At 40.5% G+C, this 19,528-nt stretch overlaps 1 protein-coding gene across 1 annotated transcript in view; it reads left to right on the plus strand.

The window, feature by feature from the left end:
* shisa4 (shisa family member 4) overlaps positions 1 to 19,528 on the plus strand; it is a 140,675-nt gene that overhangs the window by 19,697 nt on the left and 101,450 nt on the right. The window contains exon 3 of the mRNA XM_063065089.1: positions 10,865 to 11,042. Coding sequence (XP_062921159.1) covers positions 10,865 to 11,042 — 178 coding nt within the window. The remainder of the gene's footprint in view (positions 1 to 10,864; positions 11,043 to 19,528) is intronic.

Consider the following 19,528-nt stretch of genomic DNA (forward strand, 5'->3'; position numbering starts at 1 on the left):
ACAAAGATTTATTTAAGACTAATTTTTTAACCTTAATTAATCATATTACTCAACTTTCATCTAAATGGTTTCCATTATAGTTAACTTTGATTGGTCGTATTAATGCAGTTAAGATGTTTATTCTGCCAAAATTTTTATATATATTTCAGGCATTACCAATTTTTGTTCCAAAATCTTTTTTTAATAAACTTGACTCTAAAATTTCTTCATTTATTTGGCAAAATAAAAACCCGAGATTGGGTAAAATACATTTACAGAAAGCCAAGAGAGATGAAGGTCTAGCATTACCTAACTTTAGATTCTATTATTGGGCAATTAATATTCGACATATGAAATTTTGGTTACTTGACCAAGATACATTATCCATTCCTAAATGGGTAGTATTGGAATTACAATCTGCTCAGGGCTATGCACTTGGCTCTATTTTAGTTTCCTCTCTTCCTTTTGATTTGAAACGCCTCAAACTGGTCTCTAACCGGACAGTTAAATATACCTTGCATATTTGGTTTCAATTCAGAAAATTTTTTGATCTCAACCAACTTGGGCTAGCGATCCCTATTTTAGGTAACATATTTTTTTCTCCCTCTTTCACGGATCGTGCGTTTCAAATTTGGAAGACTAAGGGTATTTCACGGTTTTTCGATTTATTTTTAGATGGTTCCCTTATGTCTTTTGAACAATTATCTAATAAATATAATTTACCAAGAATACATTTTTTTAGATATCTTCAAGTTAGAAATTTCCTAAGTACTATACTTTCTTCCTTTCCAATGCTTCCTCCTACATATATTTTAGATATTATAATTAACCTTAATCCATGCCAGAAAGGTGCAACGGCTATTATTTATAATATTATTATGAAACTTAGGAAAGCTCCATTTGATAAGATTAGGTCAGATTGGGAACAAGAATTGGGTTCTATTATTTCCGTGGATGACTGGGGGCTGATTTTACAATTAGTCAATACTTCCTCTATCTGTGCTAAACATTCCCTAATTCAATTTAAAGTTGTTCATAGAGCACATATGTCCAAAGATAAATTAGCTCGTTTCTATTCTCATATTAATCCTTTTTGTGATAGATATCCAGGGCAGATAGCCTCTTTAACTCATATGTTTTGGTATTGTCCTACTCTGGAAACTTTTTGGAGAGACATTTTTAATATTATCTCAAAGGTATTGAATATAGATATCTCTCCTCATCCTATTACTGCTATCTTTGGATTACCTAAAATTTCCAGTAATCTTTTCCCTTCAGCCCGTAGAATGATTGCATTTCTTACTTTAATGGCAAAAAGATGTATCTTACAACATTGGAAAGAGCCTAATGCTCCAACTACCTTTTTTTGGTTTTCCCAGACGATATTATGCTTAAATTTGCAGAAAATTAGAAGTAATCTTTATGATTCCTCACTTAAATTTGAACAGACCTGGAGATCTTTTATTCAATATTTTCATTTAATGTAATATTTTTTTCTCTTTTGTTCCATATTTATATTCCCTTCTTGCCTTTTTTTTAAAACTGTTTTTATGGAGGTCGGGTTTGAGGACGTGATTTTAAGTTCTTTAACTCTACCTGTTTCCAAGTTAGCCCATTGCTTTGCTTTGCTTTTAGTTTAGTTGCACGGTGGGGTTTTTTTGGGGTCTTTTTCGAGGGTTTTTTCCTTTTCTCTATTGATATATATATATATATAAAAATTAGTATACTATTATTTTACCATATTATTTTATGTTTAAATTGCACTGTTTGTATCAATTTTTTCTTCTGTATTAATATCTCCTGTAATTTCTAACAGTGTATTAGTGCCTTTATGGTTTACCCTTTGTATACTTATTGAATAAAAAGATTTAAAAAGAAAGTTTAGTTGCTAAAATACATTCAGTGCCCATCTTATGAGGTCCCTCCTGTACCTAATAAAGTGGCCACTGAGTGTACGCTTGTGGTCTTCTGTTGCTGTAGCCCAACCACTTCGAGGTTCAACATGTTGTCCATTCAGAGATGCTCTTCTGCACACTACTGTTATAGCACGTGGTTATTTGAGTTACTGTTGTCTTCCTGTCAGCTTGAACCAGTGAACCTCTGACCCCTCTCATTTACAAGGCATTTTTGCCCACAGAACTGCCCCACTGGATTTCTTTTTTACCATTCTTTGTAAACTCTAGAAATTCTTATGATCAAAAATCCCAGGGGATCAGCAGTTTCTGAGATTCTTAAACCGTCCCATCTGACACCAACAGTCATTCCATGGTCAAGTCACTTAGATCACGTTTCTTCCCCATTCTGATATTTGGTCTGAACAACAACTGAACCTCTTGACCATGTCTGCATGCTTTTATGCATTGAGTTGCTGCCACGTGATTGGCTGGTTGGATATTGAGCAGGTGTACCTAATAAATTGGCCACTGAGTGTGTATCACCATACACCACTTTGAGATTCATTTTTGTGCAGGCATTTACTAGAAAGTAAGGAAATAGAATAGAATTTATGAGGGAAATCTATACAAAAATAAAGATAGACAAATAGCCAATGTGTAAAAGAAGACAAATTTGTCAAAAAGGTTCTGTTATTTCTGATAGTTGAGATCTTAGTAAGTTTTTGTAAGTGAAGTCTTTCACAGAATGAAAGAAATGTGTAAAGATTCGTCAGGTGCCACAGTAATGTAGTGGTAAGTACGACACAATTACAGCTTGGGGCATCAGAGTTAAAAGTTCCATCCCAATATCCTCTCCAAAGAGTTTCTGTATGCCTTTCTGTTGGAATGCGTGGGTTTTCTCCAGGTGCTGTGGTTTCCTCCCATAGTCCAAAGATGTACCGGTTAGTTGGTTAATTGGTCATTGTATGTTGTCCTGTAATTAGGGTCATTGGAGGGTTGCTGGGTGGTGTATCTCAAACTGCCAGAAGGGCTTATTCAGCACTGTATCGCTAAATAAATCAAGTAAAATATAGTGCATATGAATTTCCAAAAGGCATTCAACAAGCTCCCATAAAAACTACAGAAATTAGGAGCCAAGTTATTGGAGGAAAAGTACGGATTGAAAACTGATACATCGCAAGCGAAGTGTTGGACTTTCTTTCAGACTGGACAGCTGTAAGTGGTGGAGTACCCTGGGGATAAGTTCTTGGCTTCAGTTTCTTTAGTATTTACATTAACGGCCGATCCAGGGGATGGAACAAATGTAAGATCCAATTTTGTTACTGATATAAAAATAGGCAGAAAGGCATGTTGTGATTAGGATACTGCAATTCTACTAAAGAATACTGATAGATTGAATGATTTGGACAAAAACACAGGAAAATTCATGATTAATGCCATTTCCAGTACACAAATATAAAGGAGATCGAAATAATTATTACTCTGGCTCCGATACAGCACAAAAACACAAAGATAAAGAACACAATAATAATAACAAACAAAAAAATATAAATACACAAGATAGGTTATATACATTGACTGATTGTATGTTCATATAGTGGTGCTAGGCACAGGAATGTCTGTACACAGGTGACTCTGACTAGGAAATGATGAAAGTTGTGGTGGCGGAGGTTGTTCTGGTGTGGGTTAGTGAGTGGAGGTGTTGATCAGTCTTACTGCATGGGGAAGGTAACTATTTTTGGGTCTGGAGGTCCTGTCATGGGTGCCATGTAGCCTCCTTCCTGATGGGAGTGGGACAAACAGTCTGTGAGCAGGGTAGGTGAGATCCTTCATAACGTTGCTGGCTCTTTTCCAGCACATTTCTGGATATACGTCCTTAATGGTGGGTACTTTGGTACCAGTGATGTGTGACATATTGACTACCTGTTGTAATGCCTTCCTGCCCATCGCAGTGTATTTTCCAGTCTATGCGGTAAGGCAGCTTGTTAGGATGCTTCCTGAAGTTAGTAGACATGTGCATAGTCCAGCTGTCCAGCCGCTTAGAAAGTAGAGGTGTTGTAAATGGAGTTTAATGCAGGCAAGTGTGAGTTCATGCATCTTGGTAAGAGGAATCAAATGCTGGATTATTATGGAAATGGAGAGAGACTGTTGATAAATGAAGTTCAAAGGGGTTGAGATTTTTGAATATATGAATCACAAATCATTAGCAACCAGTTGCAGGAAGTAACTAAGATGACAAGAGCATGTTGGTCTTTATTGTGAAGGGGTTGTAGTTTAAGAATAGAGAGATGTTGTTACAGTTGTACAGGGTATGATGAAGACAGATTTGGAAAACTTGCCTTGGTTCCCTTGGATATAGTAGCATTGGAGGAGTCCAAAAGTTCAAAAGTCTAATTCCTGGGATTCAAGATGGCCAGAGAAGGTTGACGAGAATGATGCCGGGAATGAAAGTGGTTACACATGAGGAGCGTTTGATGCTGTGGGTCTGTACTAACTGGAGTTCAGAAGGATGAAGGGTGAATCTCATTGAAACCTATAGAATATTGGAAGGCCTATATAGAGTGGACATGGAGAAAATGTTTCCAACAAGGGAAGAATCTAGGAACAGAGGGCACAACCTCAGAATACAAGGACATCCCTTTAAACAAAGATGAGAATGAATTTCTCTGGTTGGGGGATGGTGAATCTGTGGAATTCATTGCCACATGCAGTTGTGGAGGCCAAGTCATTGAATATATTTAAAGTGTAGTTTTTTGATTAATCAGGGTGTCAAAAGTTACAGGAACAACCAGGAGAATGGGGTTGAGGGATAATAAATCAGCTGTGATGGAATGACAGGGCAGTCTCAATGGGCCGAATGGACTAATTTTGCTCCTATGTCTTATGGTCTTATGAGGTGCTTGCCCTCCAGCATTTTGTGTATGTTGTTCCAGTATTACAGTGGAATAAAGAGAATTACAGAGGCATGAAAGAGGAGTTGGTCAGAATTGAATGGAAAAGAACACAGGCAGTGATGACGGCAGAGCAGCAATGGCTGTGATTTTTGGAAACAATTCTGAAGGTACAGGATATATGCATCCCAAAGAGGAAGAAGTATTCTAAAGGAAAGATGACACTACCTTGTCTAACAAGAGAAGTCCAGGCCAACATAAAAGCCAAAGAGATGGCATATAATAGAGCAAAAATTAGTGGGAAGTTAGAGGATTGGGTAGCTTTCAACTACCAACAGAATGCAACTAAGAAAGACATTAAAGAAGTAAAGATGGAGTATGAAAGTAAACTAGCTAACAATATGAAAGAGGATACCAAAAATTTCTTCAGATACATGAAGTGTAGAAGAAATATAAGAGTTGGCTATTTTCTAAATGGAGAGAAAATACAAAAGACTGAAGTGCAAAGGGACTTGGGAGTCCTTGTGCAGGATTCCCTAAAGGTTAATTTGCAGGTTAAGTCTGTGGTGAGGAAGGGAAATGCAATGTTAGTATTAATTTCAAGAGGACTAGAATATAAAAACTAGGGTGTGATGTTGAAACTTTATAAAGCACTGGTGAGGCCTCACTTGGAGTATTGTGAACAGATTTGGGCCCCTTATCTTAGAAAGGATGTCGTGAAAGTTGAGAGGGTTTGAAGGAGGTTCACAAAAATGATTCCAGAATTGAATGGCTTGTTATATGAAGAGCATTTGATGGCTCTGGGCCTGTATTCACTGGAATTCAAAGGAATGAGGGGTGACCTCATTGAAACCTGCTGAATGGTGAAAAGCCTTGATAGAGTGGATGTGGAGAGGATGTTTCCTATGGTAGGAGAGTCTAAGACCAGAGGACACAGTCTCAGAATAGAGATGCGTCCTTTTGGAATGGGGATGAGGAAAAATTTCTTTAGCCAGAGAGTGGTGAATCTGTGGAATTCTTTGCCACAGGCAGCTGTGGAGGCCAAGCCTTTATGTATGTGTAAGGCAGAGGTTGATAGATTCTTGATAGGTAGCGCATGAAAAGATATGGAAAGAAGGCAGGAGATTGGAGCTGAGAGGAAAATTGGATCAGCCATGATGAAATGGTGGAGCAGGCTCGATGGACCATATGGCCTAATTCTGCTCCTTTATCTTATTGCCTTAAGAGTAATCTCTGTAACACCTTATTCAAGATCTTAAGGGACTGGACAGGAAATGTGTTAAGATGTTTTCACTGGTGGGAGAGATGCAAACAATGGGACATAGTTACAAAATCAGGGGCAGTCATTTAAAACAGGAGTTAGTAGAAAAGACTTCTGTGAATATCGTGAATCTCTGAAATTCTCTGCTCCTAAGGGTGGTATAAGCCAGTTCATTAGATATATTAGACCATAAGACATAGGAGCAGAACTATGCCATTCATCCTATCAAGTCTGCTCTGCTATTCCATCATGGCTGATCCCAGATCCCACTCAACTCCATACACCTGCCTTCTCACCATTTCCTTTAATGCCCTGACCAATCAGGAAACAAATCAACTTCTGTTTTAAATATACCACTGACTTGGCCTCCATCACAGTCTGTGGCAGAGCATTCCACAGATTTACTGCGCTCTGGCAAAAAAAAAATCCTCCTTACCTCTGTTCTAAAGGTTTGCCCCTCAATTTTGAGGCTGTGCCCTCTAGATCCTGATACCCCTACCATAGAAAACGTCCTATTCTCTTTTCTCACTGCTGCCTCAGGATTTGTACCACCAGGTTCAAGAACAGTTCAAAAGTTCATTTATTATCAAAGTATACAACTTTGAATTTCTTCTGCTCCATTTAGCCATAAAACCATGAAAGAAAAGGATGGCAGCACAATCATGAACCCCCAAATCCCTCCTCCCCAGATAAAAAAGAACAAAAACAGAGCAGGCATATCGACCCCCAAATCCCCTTTCCAGTACGTAAAAAAAGAGAAAGATTGAGTGAAAAACACAACATATAAAAAACTACAAGATTGAAAAAAGTCTATAGTCCAAGTCCATATCCAAAACACAGAAAACCTGGGTAACGTTCTCTGGGTACAACAGCAGGCCTTTCGCTCTCCAGTAGCAGAGCAATCAAAGGGCAGTCTTCCCTCTCTGTAGCAGAGCGATCCAACCAGCAATCAAAGGGCAGCTTCCCCTCTCTGTAGTAACTCTCCAGTCAGATCCCTCCTGTACGCCCAGAACATCGTCTCCACACCCCGCTGCCCACGGGAGGACTGCAGTGAGGAGGAGTCTGTGACCCAGCTCTTTGCACGCTGTGAGTTTGCAGAGAAGGTGTGGAGGAGGATGGACAGGCTAGTGTCACGTTTCATCCCCAGCAGCTGCGTAACAGAGGACTCTCTGATCTACGGGCTGTTCCCAGGAATGCTCACGGAGACCAACATCCGGTGCTGCTAGCAGATCATCAACTCGGTGAAAGTTGCCCTTTGGTCGGCCCAAAACTTGATGATCTACCAGCACGTGGAGATGTCTGTGGGAGAATGCTGCCAGCTGGCACATTCTGGTCTGCTGGAGTACGTGCTGAGGGACGCATTGAAACTTGGTGCAGCCACCGCAAGAGCCCGGTAGGGAAGGATCACGGTTTAGGTTCTTCTTCCGCGGGAGTGGGAGGGGTCGGGTGGTGGGGAGTATACCCCTCAACAATGGTGTGGAAAGGTGAAACAACAGAGTGCCATGTGGGTGGCTAAAAGTGTGGAAATGTATAGACCGTAATGGAAACATCTGTAAAGGATTGACAGACATTGAATGGTTTATTGTATATAATTTTATTTTTGAATAAAGTATATTTTGGTTTAAAAAAAAACTCTCAACCAAAAGGCTCTTGAACAAAAGAGGATAACTACACTCAATCTATTTCTGGTGTTTCCACAACCAATGATCTCACTTTAAAGACTCTTTATCTTGTTATTTCATACACTTGTTATTTATTGGTATTTATTTATATTTGCATTTTCACAGTTTTCTATACTTTTGTTCTTTCATTGATCCTGTTTACAGTTACTGTTCTATAGATTTTCAAGCCAAGGGGTGGTAGTAGGGACAAGCTCCCACTACCTAAAAGTGCTCCTCATGGCATGCGCCTCAAATAGCCTCTGACAACCAAGTCCAACTCCTGGCCTTCTCGTGTGGCTTAGCCTCGTAAGCCCGGCGGAACTGTTTCTACTGACGGGAGAAGGGGCAAAGGCAGGTCCTGGCGCCTTAAAACCAGTGCTTCAGGTAGATGGATCTCATCAGCCTGGGAAGGCAATCCATCTGAGAGAGGGAGACTCTGATTTCAAACCTCCGCTGCTTTGCGACCATACCCACTCATGGGAAAGGCTTCAGGAGTAAATCCTGAGGACAAATCCGGAGCTGGAGTCCCTAAGGCAGTTGGATGTTGCCTTCAACCTCATTCTGGCAACTCCGATGACACTGGTGCCAAGCTGTATCGACCCTTACCCTTCCCTTGGACAACATCGGTGTCCTGGAGAGGGGGGACTTGCAGCATGGGCAACTGCCAGTCTTCCATACAACCTTGCCCAGGCCTGTGCCCTGGAGAGGACACTCCAGAGCAAGACCTTCCAGGCGTAAATCCACGGTCTCGCGAGACTAACAGATGCCACCACTCTATAGATTTGCTAAGTATGCAGGAAAAAGAATCTCAAGGTGTATGTGATGACATGTATTATTCTGATAATAAATTTTACTTTGAGCTTTAAAAATACCCAATGATGGCCTCCACAGCTTTTGGCAAAGACTTCTACAGATTCACCAACCTCTAGCAAAAGAACTTCCACATCTCTGTTCTAAAGGGACATCATTCTAAGGCTGTGCCCTCTGGTCCTAGACTTACATTATTGGCAAGTCCACTCTATCTAGGCCTTTCAATATTTGTTAAGTTTCAATGAGATTTCCCCCTTCATTCTTCAGAACAGTAAATATGGGCCCAGAGTCATCCAACACTCATGTTAACCCTTTCATTCCTGGGATAATTTTCATGAACCTCTTTTGTAACCCTTTCCAATGCCAGCACATCCTTCCTTAGACAAGAATCCCAAGACTGCACACAATACTCCCAAGTCCCATCTGACCAATGCTTCATAAAGCATCACCATTACATCCTTGCTTCTAGTCCTCTTGAAATGAACCCAAACATTGCATTTAGCTTCCTTTCTACTGACTGAACCTGCAAGGACAGGCTATTGGTGATGTTCCCTCCAAGCAGCTTGAAGCTCTCAACCGACCTGTCCCTAGTACCATCAATATAGACAGAAGCATCTGCATCACTCTCTTCCTGAAGTCAAAGACCAACTGTTTTGTTGTGCTGACATTAAGGGGTAGGTTGTTGTCATGAAGAAGATACAAGAGCCTCAGAACCCACATCTCCTGGATCATGAACAGTTACTACCCCTCAACTGGGGTGATAGCTTCACTCACCCCATCACTGAATTGTTCCCACAAATTATGGACTCACTTTCAAAGACTCTTAATCTCATATTCTTGATGTTTATTGCTTACTTTATTATTATTGTTATTCCTTTTTTATTTTTGTATTTGCAGAATATGTTTGTCTTTTGCACATTGGTTGGAGGTGGTCTTCCATTGATTCTATTGTGATACTTGGAGTTACTGTGAATGCTGCAAGAAAATAGATATCAGGGTTCTATAGTGACATATATGCATAGATGTACTTTCAAAAATAAATTTAAATTGTACTTTGAACCATGTCAATAAGCTCTCTGTCTCCTTCTTGTACTCCAACTCATCATTATTTGAGAAATGGCCCAAGGCAGTTGATATGGTCTAAGACTAAGAATCCTGCCCTCAACATAAAAGGCAGGATTCACTTATCTGTCTAAATGTATGTTTCATTAAAATCTGAATGGTAATATATTTCTATCATCATCCTTTATTTTTGATTTTATTTATTATTTTATTTTATTTAAAGATACAGTGTGGAACAGGCCCTTCTGGACCAACAAACGGTGCCACCCAGCAATCACCTGTTTAACCCTAGCTTAATCACAGGACAACTTACAATGACTAATTAACCTGCGAACTAGTATGTCTTTGGACTGTGGGAGGAAACCAGAGAACCCAGAGGAAACCCACCGATTCACAAGGAGAACGTGCAAACTCCCTCCACTTGGCTCCAGAATTGAACTCCAAACTTCAGACACCACGAGTTATAATAGCGCCATGCTAACTGTTATGCCACCAGGGCGCCCGTCAATTCTTTACACATTTCTTTCATGCTGTGACTTAAATATTCCACTTACAAGATCTCAAATATCAGAAATACCAGAAACCTTTCAACAAAAGCTATCTGAGTAAATTATTATGTTAATCATTTTCCTATGAAGGAATTAACCACATTATATAAATTGGTAAAATTTGATTTCATTGAATTGATAAAAATCTACTCTTTTTGTAAACAAAGTTCTGTTCTTTTTCTTTTTAGACACACAAGTATATATTCCCAGATTTTGTGTGCAATGACGACTGCATATATATTCAATGACCATTTTATTAGGTACAGGAGGTACCTAATAAGTTGGCCAGTTAGTGTTAACATCTTGGTCTTCTGCTGCTGTGGCCCATCGACTTCAAGGTTCGATGTGTTGTGCGCTTAAAGATGCTCTTCTGCACACCACTGTTGTAACAGCTTGAACCAGTGTGGCCATTCTCCTCTGACCTCTCTCATTAATAAGGCACTTTTGCCCAAAGAACTGTCACTCTCTGGATTTTTTTTTTGTTTTTCACATCATTCTCTGTTACCTTTAGAGACTTTGGTGTGTGAAAGTCACTTAGATGACATTTCTTCCCCATTCTGATGTTGGGTATGAATAGCAACTGAACCTATTGACCATGTCTGCATGCTTTTGTGCATTGAGTTGCTGTCACATGTTTGGCTGATTAGATACTTGCTTTAACAAGGTGTACAGATGTACCTAATAAAGTAGCCATTGAGTAGATATTCAGTCCTTTCCCCTTTGTATTGCTCATATGGTGTCCTTTACTCTCCCCCAGTGTCTGCAGGTAATGACTGTTTGTGGTATACCGATAAACAAGGAATATGGCACATTGGCTTTGACTGTTCGTTCTTTCAGTTTTGCTGTGGAAACTGCACATACCGTTACTGCTGCCTGGATCCAATGCAGCAGATTACAGAAAGACAACAGAAGTATTGTGCAGCCACCAATCTCAGGTCAGTCTCTGTAGTCTTTGTACTCCAATTAATACTGAAGATATGTACCACAAATGCCTGTACCCTGTGGCTTCTGGCAGAAGGTTGTAAATAGATTATGTTTTGGCTTTAGATATACAGTGGATTCTGATCAATTCGACCATTGGTTATTGGGGCAACTGCTTAACAGGGACTACTCTTAAAGAGCAAAAACTAAATCGAGAAAATAGCTGGGATTCCCTTCATTTATTTGGAGCATTATGCCATCTAATTAGGAATTTCTAACTAGCGTCAGTCAAGTGCACTTGCATGGACCTTAGGCATTGCACTGTGCTTAGAGTAATCAGCTTTTAAACAGCATCAGTTGCATGTGTTTATGTTCAAAAAGCAGTGATTTTTTTTGTCACAGACAGTTGGCAAGAAATAAGTAAGAAGACAATTCAAGGCTGTTTTGCTCAGCACAGTTTCAAGCATTCAGGTTGGGAGATGCAGAAACAGCTCGGAGTGAAAATGAAACTATTTCACTACTTCGACAAGTTAGGAATTACGAAGAATTTGAAGGTGTCGACAACCATGTTGAATATTACAATGATAATGAAGATTTGCAATCATCTAAAGCAGTGACCCCCGAGGAGGTGATTATGTGTCTTAAGGGGGTGTTAGGGGAAATAGAAGTCTTCAGGGGGCGTTCAAGATTCTTTTGGGGGTGGAGGAGGCAGTAAGCGGCACCCTAACTTGAGAAACGAGAGCTGACCAGCTGTTAGTAGAGCAGGCACTTCCAAAAAAAGGATGAGGCACTGGAACACAGGAAAACCCAAAGCTTTGCAGGTGGTGAGCACTCATCATCACAATACGTCTGAAACTCTGCACTCTCATCCGACCTTACCAACCAAAGAGACATTATTGGGGATGCATAAATTAGCAACTAAGTTGCCCAACAGTTCCCCTTGGCTCATGGCCAAGTTCATGCAATTTAACACTTGGTAAGTCAAGTACACCCTCTCAACTTTCTCTACGGATCTACGATACAGCACTGGCTGCAGCCAAACGGTGAAATAGAGCCAATCAGTGAATCTGCAGATTCCTCTTGTGTGTTCAAAGTGACCTCTTCTTTGGGGATTATGAGACCATATGTGATTGGTCAATGGCACTAACTGGAATAGTATAAAGGTAGTTTGCCAAACACCAGCCCTCCCCTGACTAACATACATATTCCAATCTGGATCCTTGTCAATGTAATTTTCGCTGCAGTGATCATGTTCATCTTCACCTCTCCATTCCTTTGTGTGTCACTACCATCGATCCATCCGTGTCAACTCACTGCCGTCATCAACATCCGATAGGCATTCCCAGTTTGTGTTCATTTTTTATTTTAATTTAGCCCCATTAACGATGGATAAATATGTACAGTGTGATCTCTGTGAGTCTGAAAGCGGTGAAGCCTCGAATTCTAATCCTGCTAAGAAACAGAAGCTACAGAAAGTTTGTCAATACAATGTTACCTACCTGGAGTATGGTTTTATTCAGTCCCCGTCGGATCAGTGGCACCCCATATGTCTTATTTGTAATACTGTAGTGTATAATGAAGCCATGAAACCATCAAGATTGCAGGAACACTTCCGTAAAAGACTCCCTGAAAAGGCTACTTACGGTATTACTCAGTTCCAGAAGATGAAAGATGCTTTTGTTAAGTGTTGTACACAGGAGTCATTTGCCAAGAAAGCTAAAAATGACGTTGACAGTGGTTTCATTGCTTCTTATAACATTTCCAAAATGATAGCAGTGTGGAAAATCTCATACAATTGGTGAAAGATTGATAACGCCTGCTATATCAGAAGTGATCACTACTGTTCTCAAAATGGATACCAGTATTTTAAAATCAATTCCTCTGAGTAATAGAGTGACAAAAATAAGAATTTAGGATACAACTGGTTGACTCAACTGTGCGAGACATGAGACATTGCTAATGGCATATGTATGGTTTATCAAAAATGGAAAAATATATGAAGATATTCTCTTTTGCAAAAAGTTAAAACAAATTTAAACAGAGAATCAATCTACAACGAGCTCAATATATATATTGAGGGTGAAAGTATTCCAATTAGGAACATGATTTTTTGTGCAACAGATAGAGCAACATATATGACAGGTCACAATGCTGTTTAGAATCAAAGTCAGAATCAGGTTTATTATCACTGGCATGTGTCATGAAATTTGTTAACTTAGCAGCAGCAGTTCAATGCAGTACATAATATAGAAGAAAAAAAGTAAAAATAAATAAGTAAATCAATTACAGTATACGTATATGGAATACATTAAACATTCTGCAGAAACAGAAATAATATGTATTTAAAAAGTGAGATATTGTTCATGGGTTCAATGTCCATTTAGGAATCGGATGGCAGAAGCTGTTCCTGAATCGCTGAGTGGGTGCCTTTGGGCTTCTGTACCTCCTGCCTGATGGTAACAGTGAGAAAAGGGCATGCCCTGGGGGCTGAGGGTCCTTAATAATGGACACTGCCTTTCTGAGACACTGCTCCTTGAAGATGTCCTGTGGACTTTGTAGGCTAGTACCCAAGATGGAGCCGACTAAGTTTACAACCCTCTGCAGCTTCTTTCGGTCCTGTGCAGTAGCCCCTCCATACCAGACAGTGATGCAACTTGTCAGAATGCTCTCCATGGAACATCTATAGAAGTTTTTGAGTGTTTTTGTTGACATACCAAATCTCTTCAAACTCCTAATGAAATATAGTCACTATCTTGCCTTCTTTATAGCTGCATCGATATGTTGGTCCTCAGACATATTGACTCCCAGGAACTTGAAACTGCTCACTCTCTCCACTTCTGATCCCTCTATGAAGGTTGGTATGTGTTCCTTCGTCTTACCCTTCCTGAAGTCCACAATCAGCTCTTTCATCTTACTGAAGTTGAGTGCAAGGTTGTTGCTGTGACACCATTCCACTAGTTAGCATATCTTACTCCTGTACACCCTCTCGTCACTATCTGAGATTCCATCAACAGTATTTATTTATCATCAGTAAATTTATTGATGGTATTTGAGCTATGTCTGGCCATACAGTCATGGGTATAGAGTGAGTAGAGCAATGGGCTAAGCACATACCCTCGAAGTCACCAGTGTTGATCATCATTGAGGAGGATATGTTATCACCAACCTGCACAGATTATGGTCTTCCAGTTAGGAAATTGAGGATCCAGTTGCAGAAGGAGGTACAGAGGCCCAGGTTCTGTAACTTCTCAATCAGGATTGTGGGAATGATGGTGGTAAAAGCTGAGCTATAGTCAATGAATAGCATCCTGATGTAGGGGTTTATGCTGTCCAGATGGTCTAAAGCTGTGTAAAGAGCCATTGAGATTGCATCTGCCATTGACCTATTGTGGCAATTGGCAAATTGCAATGGGTTCAGGTCCTTGCTGAGGCAGGAGATCGGTCTAGTCATGCCCAATCTCTCAAAGCATTTTATCATTGTAGATGCGTATGCTACCTAGTTATTTAGGCAGCTCACATTATTCTTCTTAGGCACTGGTATAATTGTTGCCTTTTTTAAGCAACTGGGAACATCCGCCCATAGCAGTGAGAGGTTGAAAATGACCTTGAATACTCCTGCCAGTTGGTTGGTACAGGTTTTCAGAGCCTTCCCAGGTACTTCATCGGGACCTTCCGCTTTGCGAGGGTTCACCCTCTTTGAAGACATCCTAACATCGCCCCTGAGACAGAAATCACAGGGTCATCAGGTGCAGCACTGATCTTCACAGCTGCAGTTATATTCTCCTTTTCAAAGCGGGCATAGAAAGCATTGAGTTCATCTGGTAGTGAAGCATTGCTGCCATTCATGCTATTCGGTTTCGCTTTGTAGGAACTAATGTCTTGCAAACCCTGCCAGAGTTGTCTTGCATTTAATGTTGCTTCCAACCTCGTCATCATGGCATTCGTGAAAAACGAAATTCCAAATCTGTTTGCAATCCATTGTGTGATTCACCGTCAACATCTCACAGCCAAAAACCTCAGCCAGTGACTTTTTTCAAGCATGACTTTTGTAATATCAGCTATCAATAAAATTAAAGCTAATCCATTAAATAGCAGAATATTTTGCCAGTTATGCCAAGATAACGATGAAGAGTTTGAACACTTGCTTCTTTACACTGAAGTGCATTGGCTGTCAAAAGGCTGCTGCTTAAAATGTTTCTTTGATCCTTTTGACACTGGTTGAATTTTTGGTCAAAGTCGACAAGAGCTTGGGAAACAAGATTGAACATCTACGTGGAGATGTTGCATACCTAGCTGATCTGTATGACAAAATGAACATTCTAAATATGAAACTGCAGGCTGAGAATTTCAGTTTAATCCAGGCAAAAGTGCAATGTCCACTTTTATTGGGAAATTGGAAATATATAAGCAAAACATTGGGAGAAGAATGTTCTCACAGTTTTCCTACCTGGAAAATATGGCACTCTTTTTCACAGATGGTGATTTGTAAGAGTACTGCTTACACCTGCATTCATTGAAGAAGGATTTTCAGAATCAACTCAAGGATTTGAATGATCTGGAAATTCAGTACTGGGTAATTAACCCACTTCTTTGCAAGGTGGAAGAACAGGAAGAAATTATCAAAATTCAGAATGATGAAGAAGCAAAAATGTTTTTCAGAAATGTTGGCTTTTGCTGTATGTGGCTACACAGTCATGTGAAGTTTCCAGGTCTTTGGAGAAGAGCCAAACTGCTCTTCATTGCATTTCCATCCTCCTACCTTGTTGAAGGAGGCTTCAGTGCAGTGAACCACATACAAAAAAAAAACACTTGGACATTGTTACACGTGGAGATTTGAAGCTTTTGCTGTCACAACTTGAATCAGATATTCCAACTCTTGCTGAAAACCATCAAGCTCAAGGATCACATCGATATTGAAACTGCTGTGCAGCACACACGTACTGTATAAGCTAGGTTTAAAGACAAATAAAAATTTAAAGCAGAATCACTTTTCTTATGTTAGCATATACTAGGTATGTTGTTACACTATGCGGGCGTGGGAAGTATTTTGTGCCTAAGAGGGGTGTTGGCAAGTATGAAAGTGCTTTAGGGGGATGTTGGGTGAAAAAAGGTTGAGAAACACTGGTCTAAAGCATTGTATGAAGGGAGTCAAGAAAACATGGCAGATGAATTCCTCTGTTGATAACTATTACACAGTTTTACAGTATCGTAGTACTATTGGTAGTGTTCTAATTTGTTCTATGTTTCATTTAAATTATTACTCAGTTAAATGATTGTTTGTCTTTTTTATACCTTTCAACTATTTCCATGAAACTTTGGCTGGTAGGGGCAGTCATGTAGTATTTGATGTGTTCCAATTAATCGGAGTTCTCTGTAATAGTCTGCAAATTTTGATGCCTCTGTTGAAAGGAGCAAGCCCATTGAGATTTTTCAAAATAGAAAGAAAATGTATCATCAAAGTACATATATGTCACAACATATAACCCTGAGAATCACTTTCAGAATCAGAATGAGGCTTATTATCACCAGTATGTGTCATGAGATTTGTTAATTTAGCAGCAGCAGTTCATTGCAGTACATAATATAGAAGAAAAAAACAAAATATAATAATAATAAGTAAGTCAATTACAGTATGCGTATATTGAATAGATTAAAATTGTGCAAAAACAGAAATAATATATTAGGAAATGCAGTAGTGTTCACGGTTTCAATGTCCATTTAGGAATCAGATGGCAGAGGGGAAGAAGCTGTTCCTGAATCGCGGAGTGTGTTCCTTTAGGCTTCTGTACCTGCTACCTGATGGTAAAAGTGAGAAACCACTCCTTTTCTGAGACACCACTCCTTGAAGATGTCCTGGGTATTTTGTAGGCTAGTATTCAAGATGGAGCCAACTAAATTTACAGCCATCTGCAGCTTCTTTTGGTCCTGTGCAGTAGCCCTTCCCCCTCCCAACACCAAGCAGTGATGCAGGTTGTCAGAATGCTCTCCATGGTACATCTGTAGAAGTTGTTGAGTGTATTTGTTGACATACCAAATCTCTTCAAACTCCTAATGAAGTATAGTTGCTGTCTTGCCTTCTTTATAACTGCATCGATATGTTGGGACCGGGTTAAGTCCACAGTGATCTTGACACCCAGGAACTTGAAACTTCTCACTCTCTCCACTTCTGATCCCTCTATGAGGATTGGTATGTGTTCCTTTGTCTTACCCTTCCTGAAGTCCACAATCAGCTTTCGTCTTACTGACATTGAGTGCAAGGTTGTTGCTGCGACACCACTCCACTAGTTGGCATATCTCACTCCTGTACGTCCTCTCGTCTCCATCTGAGATTCTACCATCTTTGTTCAGTCCTGACGAAGGGTTCCGGCCCGAAACGTTGTTACGTACCCCGTAACTGGGTTGCCAAACCAACAGAAATGGATCACTCAGTTGGAGTCTGGATTACTAGAACTAAGAAAGTTTTATTAAAGAAACAAGCAACACAGTAATCGAAAGGATAATAAATGCAACAGTTCAGCAATGATAAACACACATGTGCACAGAATTAAGATAACAGCATCAATCAAGCTCTATCGTCTAGGGATAAATGACCAATTTCAAAGTGACACAAAGTTCAGTCCAATTTAGTAGTTCAGTTCGCAGTAATCGTTGCCATGGCGATGGACAACGTGGGGGGAGAGAGAGAGAGAGAACGGGAACGACTGATCATTCAGAAACGGCTTCCACTCACAGACCGGCGATAATTGCTCACAAGCAGCTTTTGGGCAGGTCCTTGGTGATGTCGCCTGAGGTCACCGACTGTGACCCCTCCTCCAGATGCGGTCGATCCTCTGCAGTGAACTCGGCACCCAAGCAAGGGCGGACACACACCAGGTTCCCACTGATCGTACCTTTCCACCCTGTGCGTTGTCCGGTACTTCCCACCAACTCGTGAGAGGCACATCGCTTCCAGGGTCTCGTTACCTCGGGTGTCGTGTGTCCTGCCTTAGCGAATCTGTCCCTTTTTATCCCCCTGCTGGGGTATCGCCTGTCCATCACTTCAAACAGTTCAGGGTTCAAAGGGGGAGCCGCTCCAGACAACTCTCTCTCTCGTCCCTTCATTACACATCTTCAGATTGCCTGTCCATCACTTCAAACAGTTCAGCGTTCAAAGGGGGAGCCGATCTTGGCAATACCCAGACTGATGGCTCCTTCATTAACATCTCCACATGCTGCTTCATTGTTCCTTATCTCTCCTTCCCCCTGAGGACAGGTGGCAGACCAACTGCTGATGCCACTGATGCTAACCCAGGCCAGCAAACATCTTAATTTTATGTGTATTCTCGTCACAACGTCGACTCATCATTTCCACTGGTGCTGCCCAACCTGCTGAGTTCCTCCAGCGTACTGTGGGTGTTCCTTTGATCCCAGCATCTGCAGATTATTTTGTGTTTATTCTTCTTAGGCACTTGTCTAATTGTTGCTTTTTTGAAGCAAGTGGGAACTTCCGCCTATAGCAGTGAGAGGTTGAAAATATTCTTGAATACTCCCGCCAGTTGCGAGCATTCACAATAACTAGAAGAAACACAATACAATCAATAAAAGACCACACCCAACAAGACAGACAAGTAATGTGCAAAACAAATCTGTGAAAATACAAAATGGAGAAATAATAATAATAAATAAGCAATAAATATAGAGAATCTGAGATGAAGAGTCTTGAAAGTGAGTCCAGTTCAGTGGGAACAGTTCAGTGATAGGGTGAGTGAAGCTATCCCCTCTGGTTCAGGAGCCTGATGGTTCAGGGGTGCAGGTCCTGAGGCTCCTGTAGGCTTCTTCCTGATGGCAGTAGGGAAAAGAGAGCATGTTGTGGATGGTGGGGGTATTTGATGAAGGAAGCTGCTTTCCTGTGACAGCACTCTGTGTAGATGTACTCAGTGGTTTGCTCTCTGGTAGCAATTAGACTAAGGGTATATTTCTTTATTACTTCAGGTCAGAACATGTCATGGATGGGTGTGGACTTTGTGCAGGTCATGTACTGTCTGAAGTAAAAACCTAAAATACTGGAACACTCAGCAGGTCAGGCAGCATCTGTGGAGAGAGAAACAGAGTTAGTGTTTCAGGTGGAACGTTCTTTGCAATAGCAAAGAAACAGAGAAAACAAATTAGCTTTACGTTTCAGAAGGGTGTGGGATGGAGAGACAGAACAAAGGGGATATCTCTGATCTGGGCAATTCATTGCCACAGACAACTGGAGGCCAAGTGATTGGGTATACTTAAGCAGAGTTTGATAGTTTATTGATTAATAAGGCCATCAAATGTTATGGGGAGAAGACAGGAGAATGGGGTTGAGAGGGATAATAAATCAGCCATGACAGAATGGCTGAATGGAGTAATTCTGCTCCTATGCTTTACCTGTACCCCTCTCACAATCCCAAAACATCAAATTCCCAAAATGCCCTTTGTGAAATGTCTATTTCATTTCTCTCTATTTAATAGTTAAAAGAGATTTATACTCAGC

The sequence above is a fragment of the Mobula hypostoma genome, chromosome 13 (assembly GCF_963921235.1).
Source record: "Mobula hypostoma chromosome 13, sMobHyp1.1, whole genome shotgun sequence".
NCBI lineage: Eukaryota > Metazoa > Chordata > Chondrichthyes > Myliobatiformes > Myliobatidae > Mobula > Mobula hypostoma.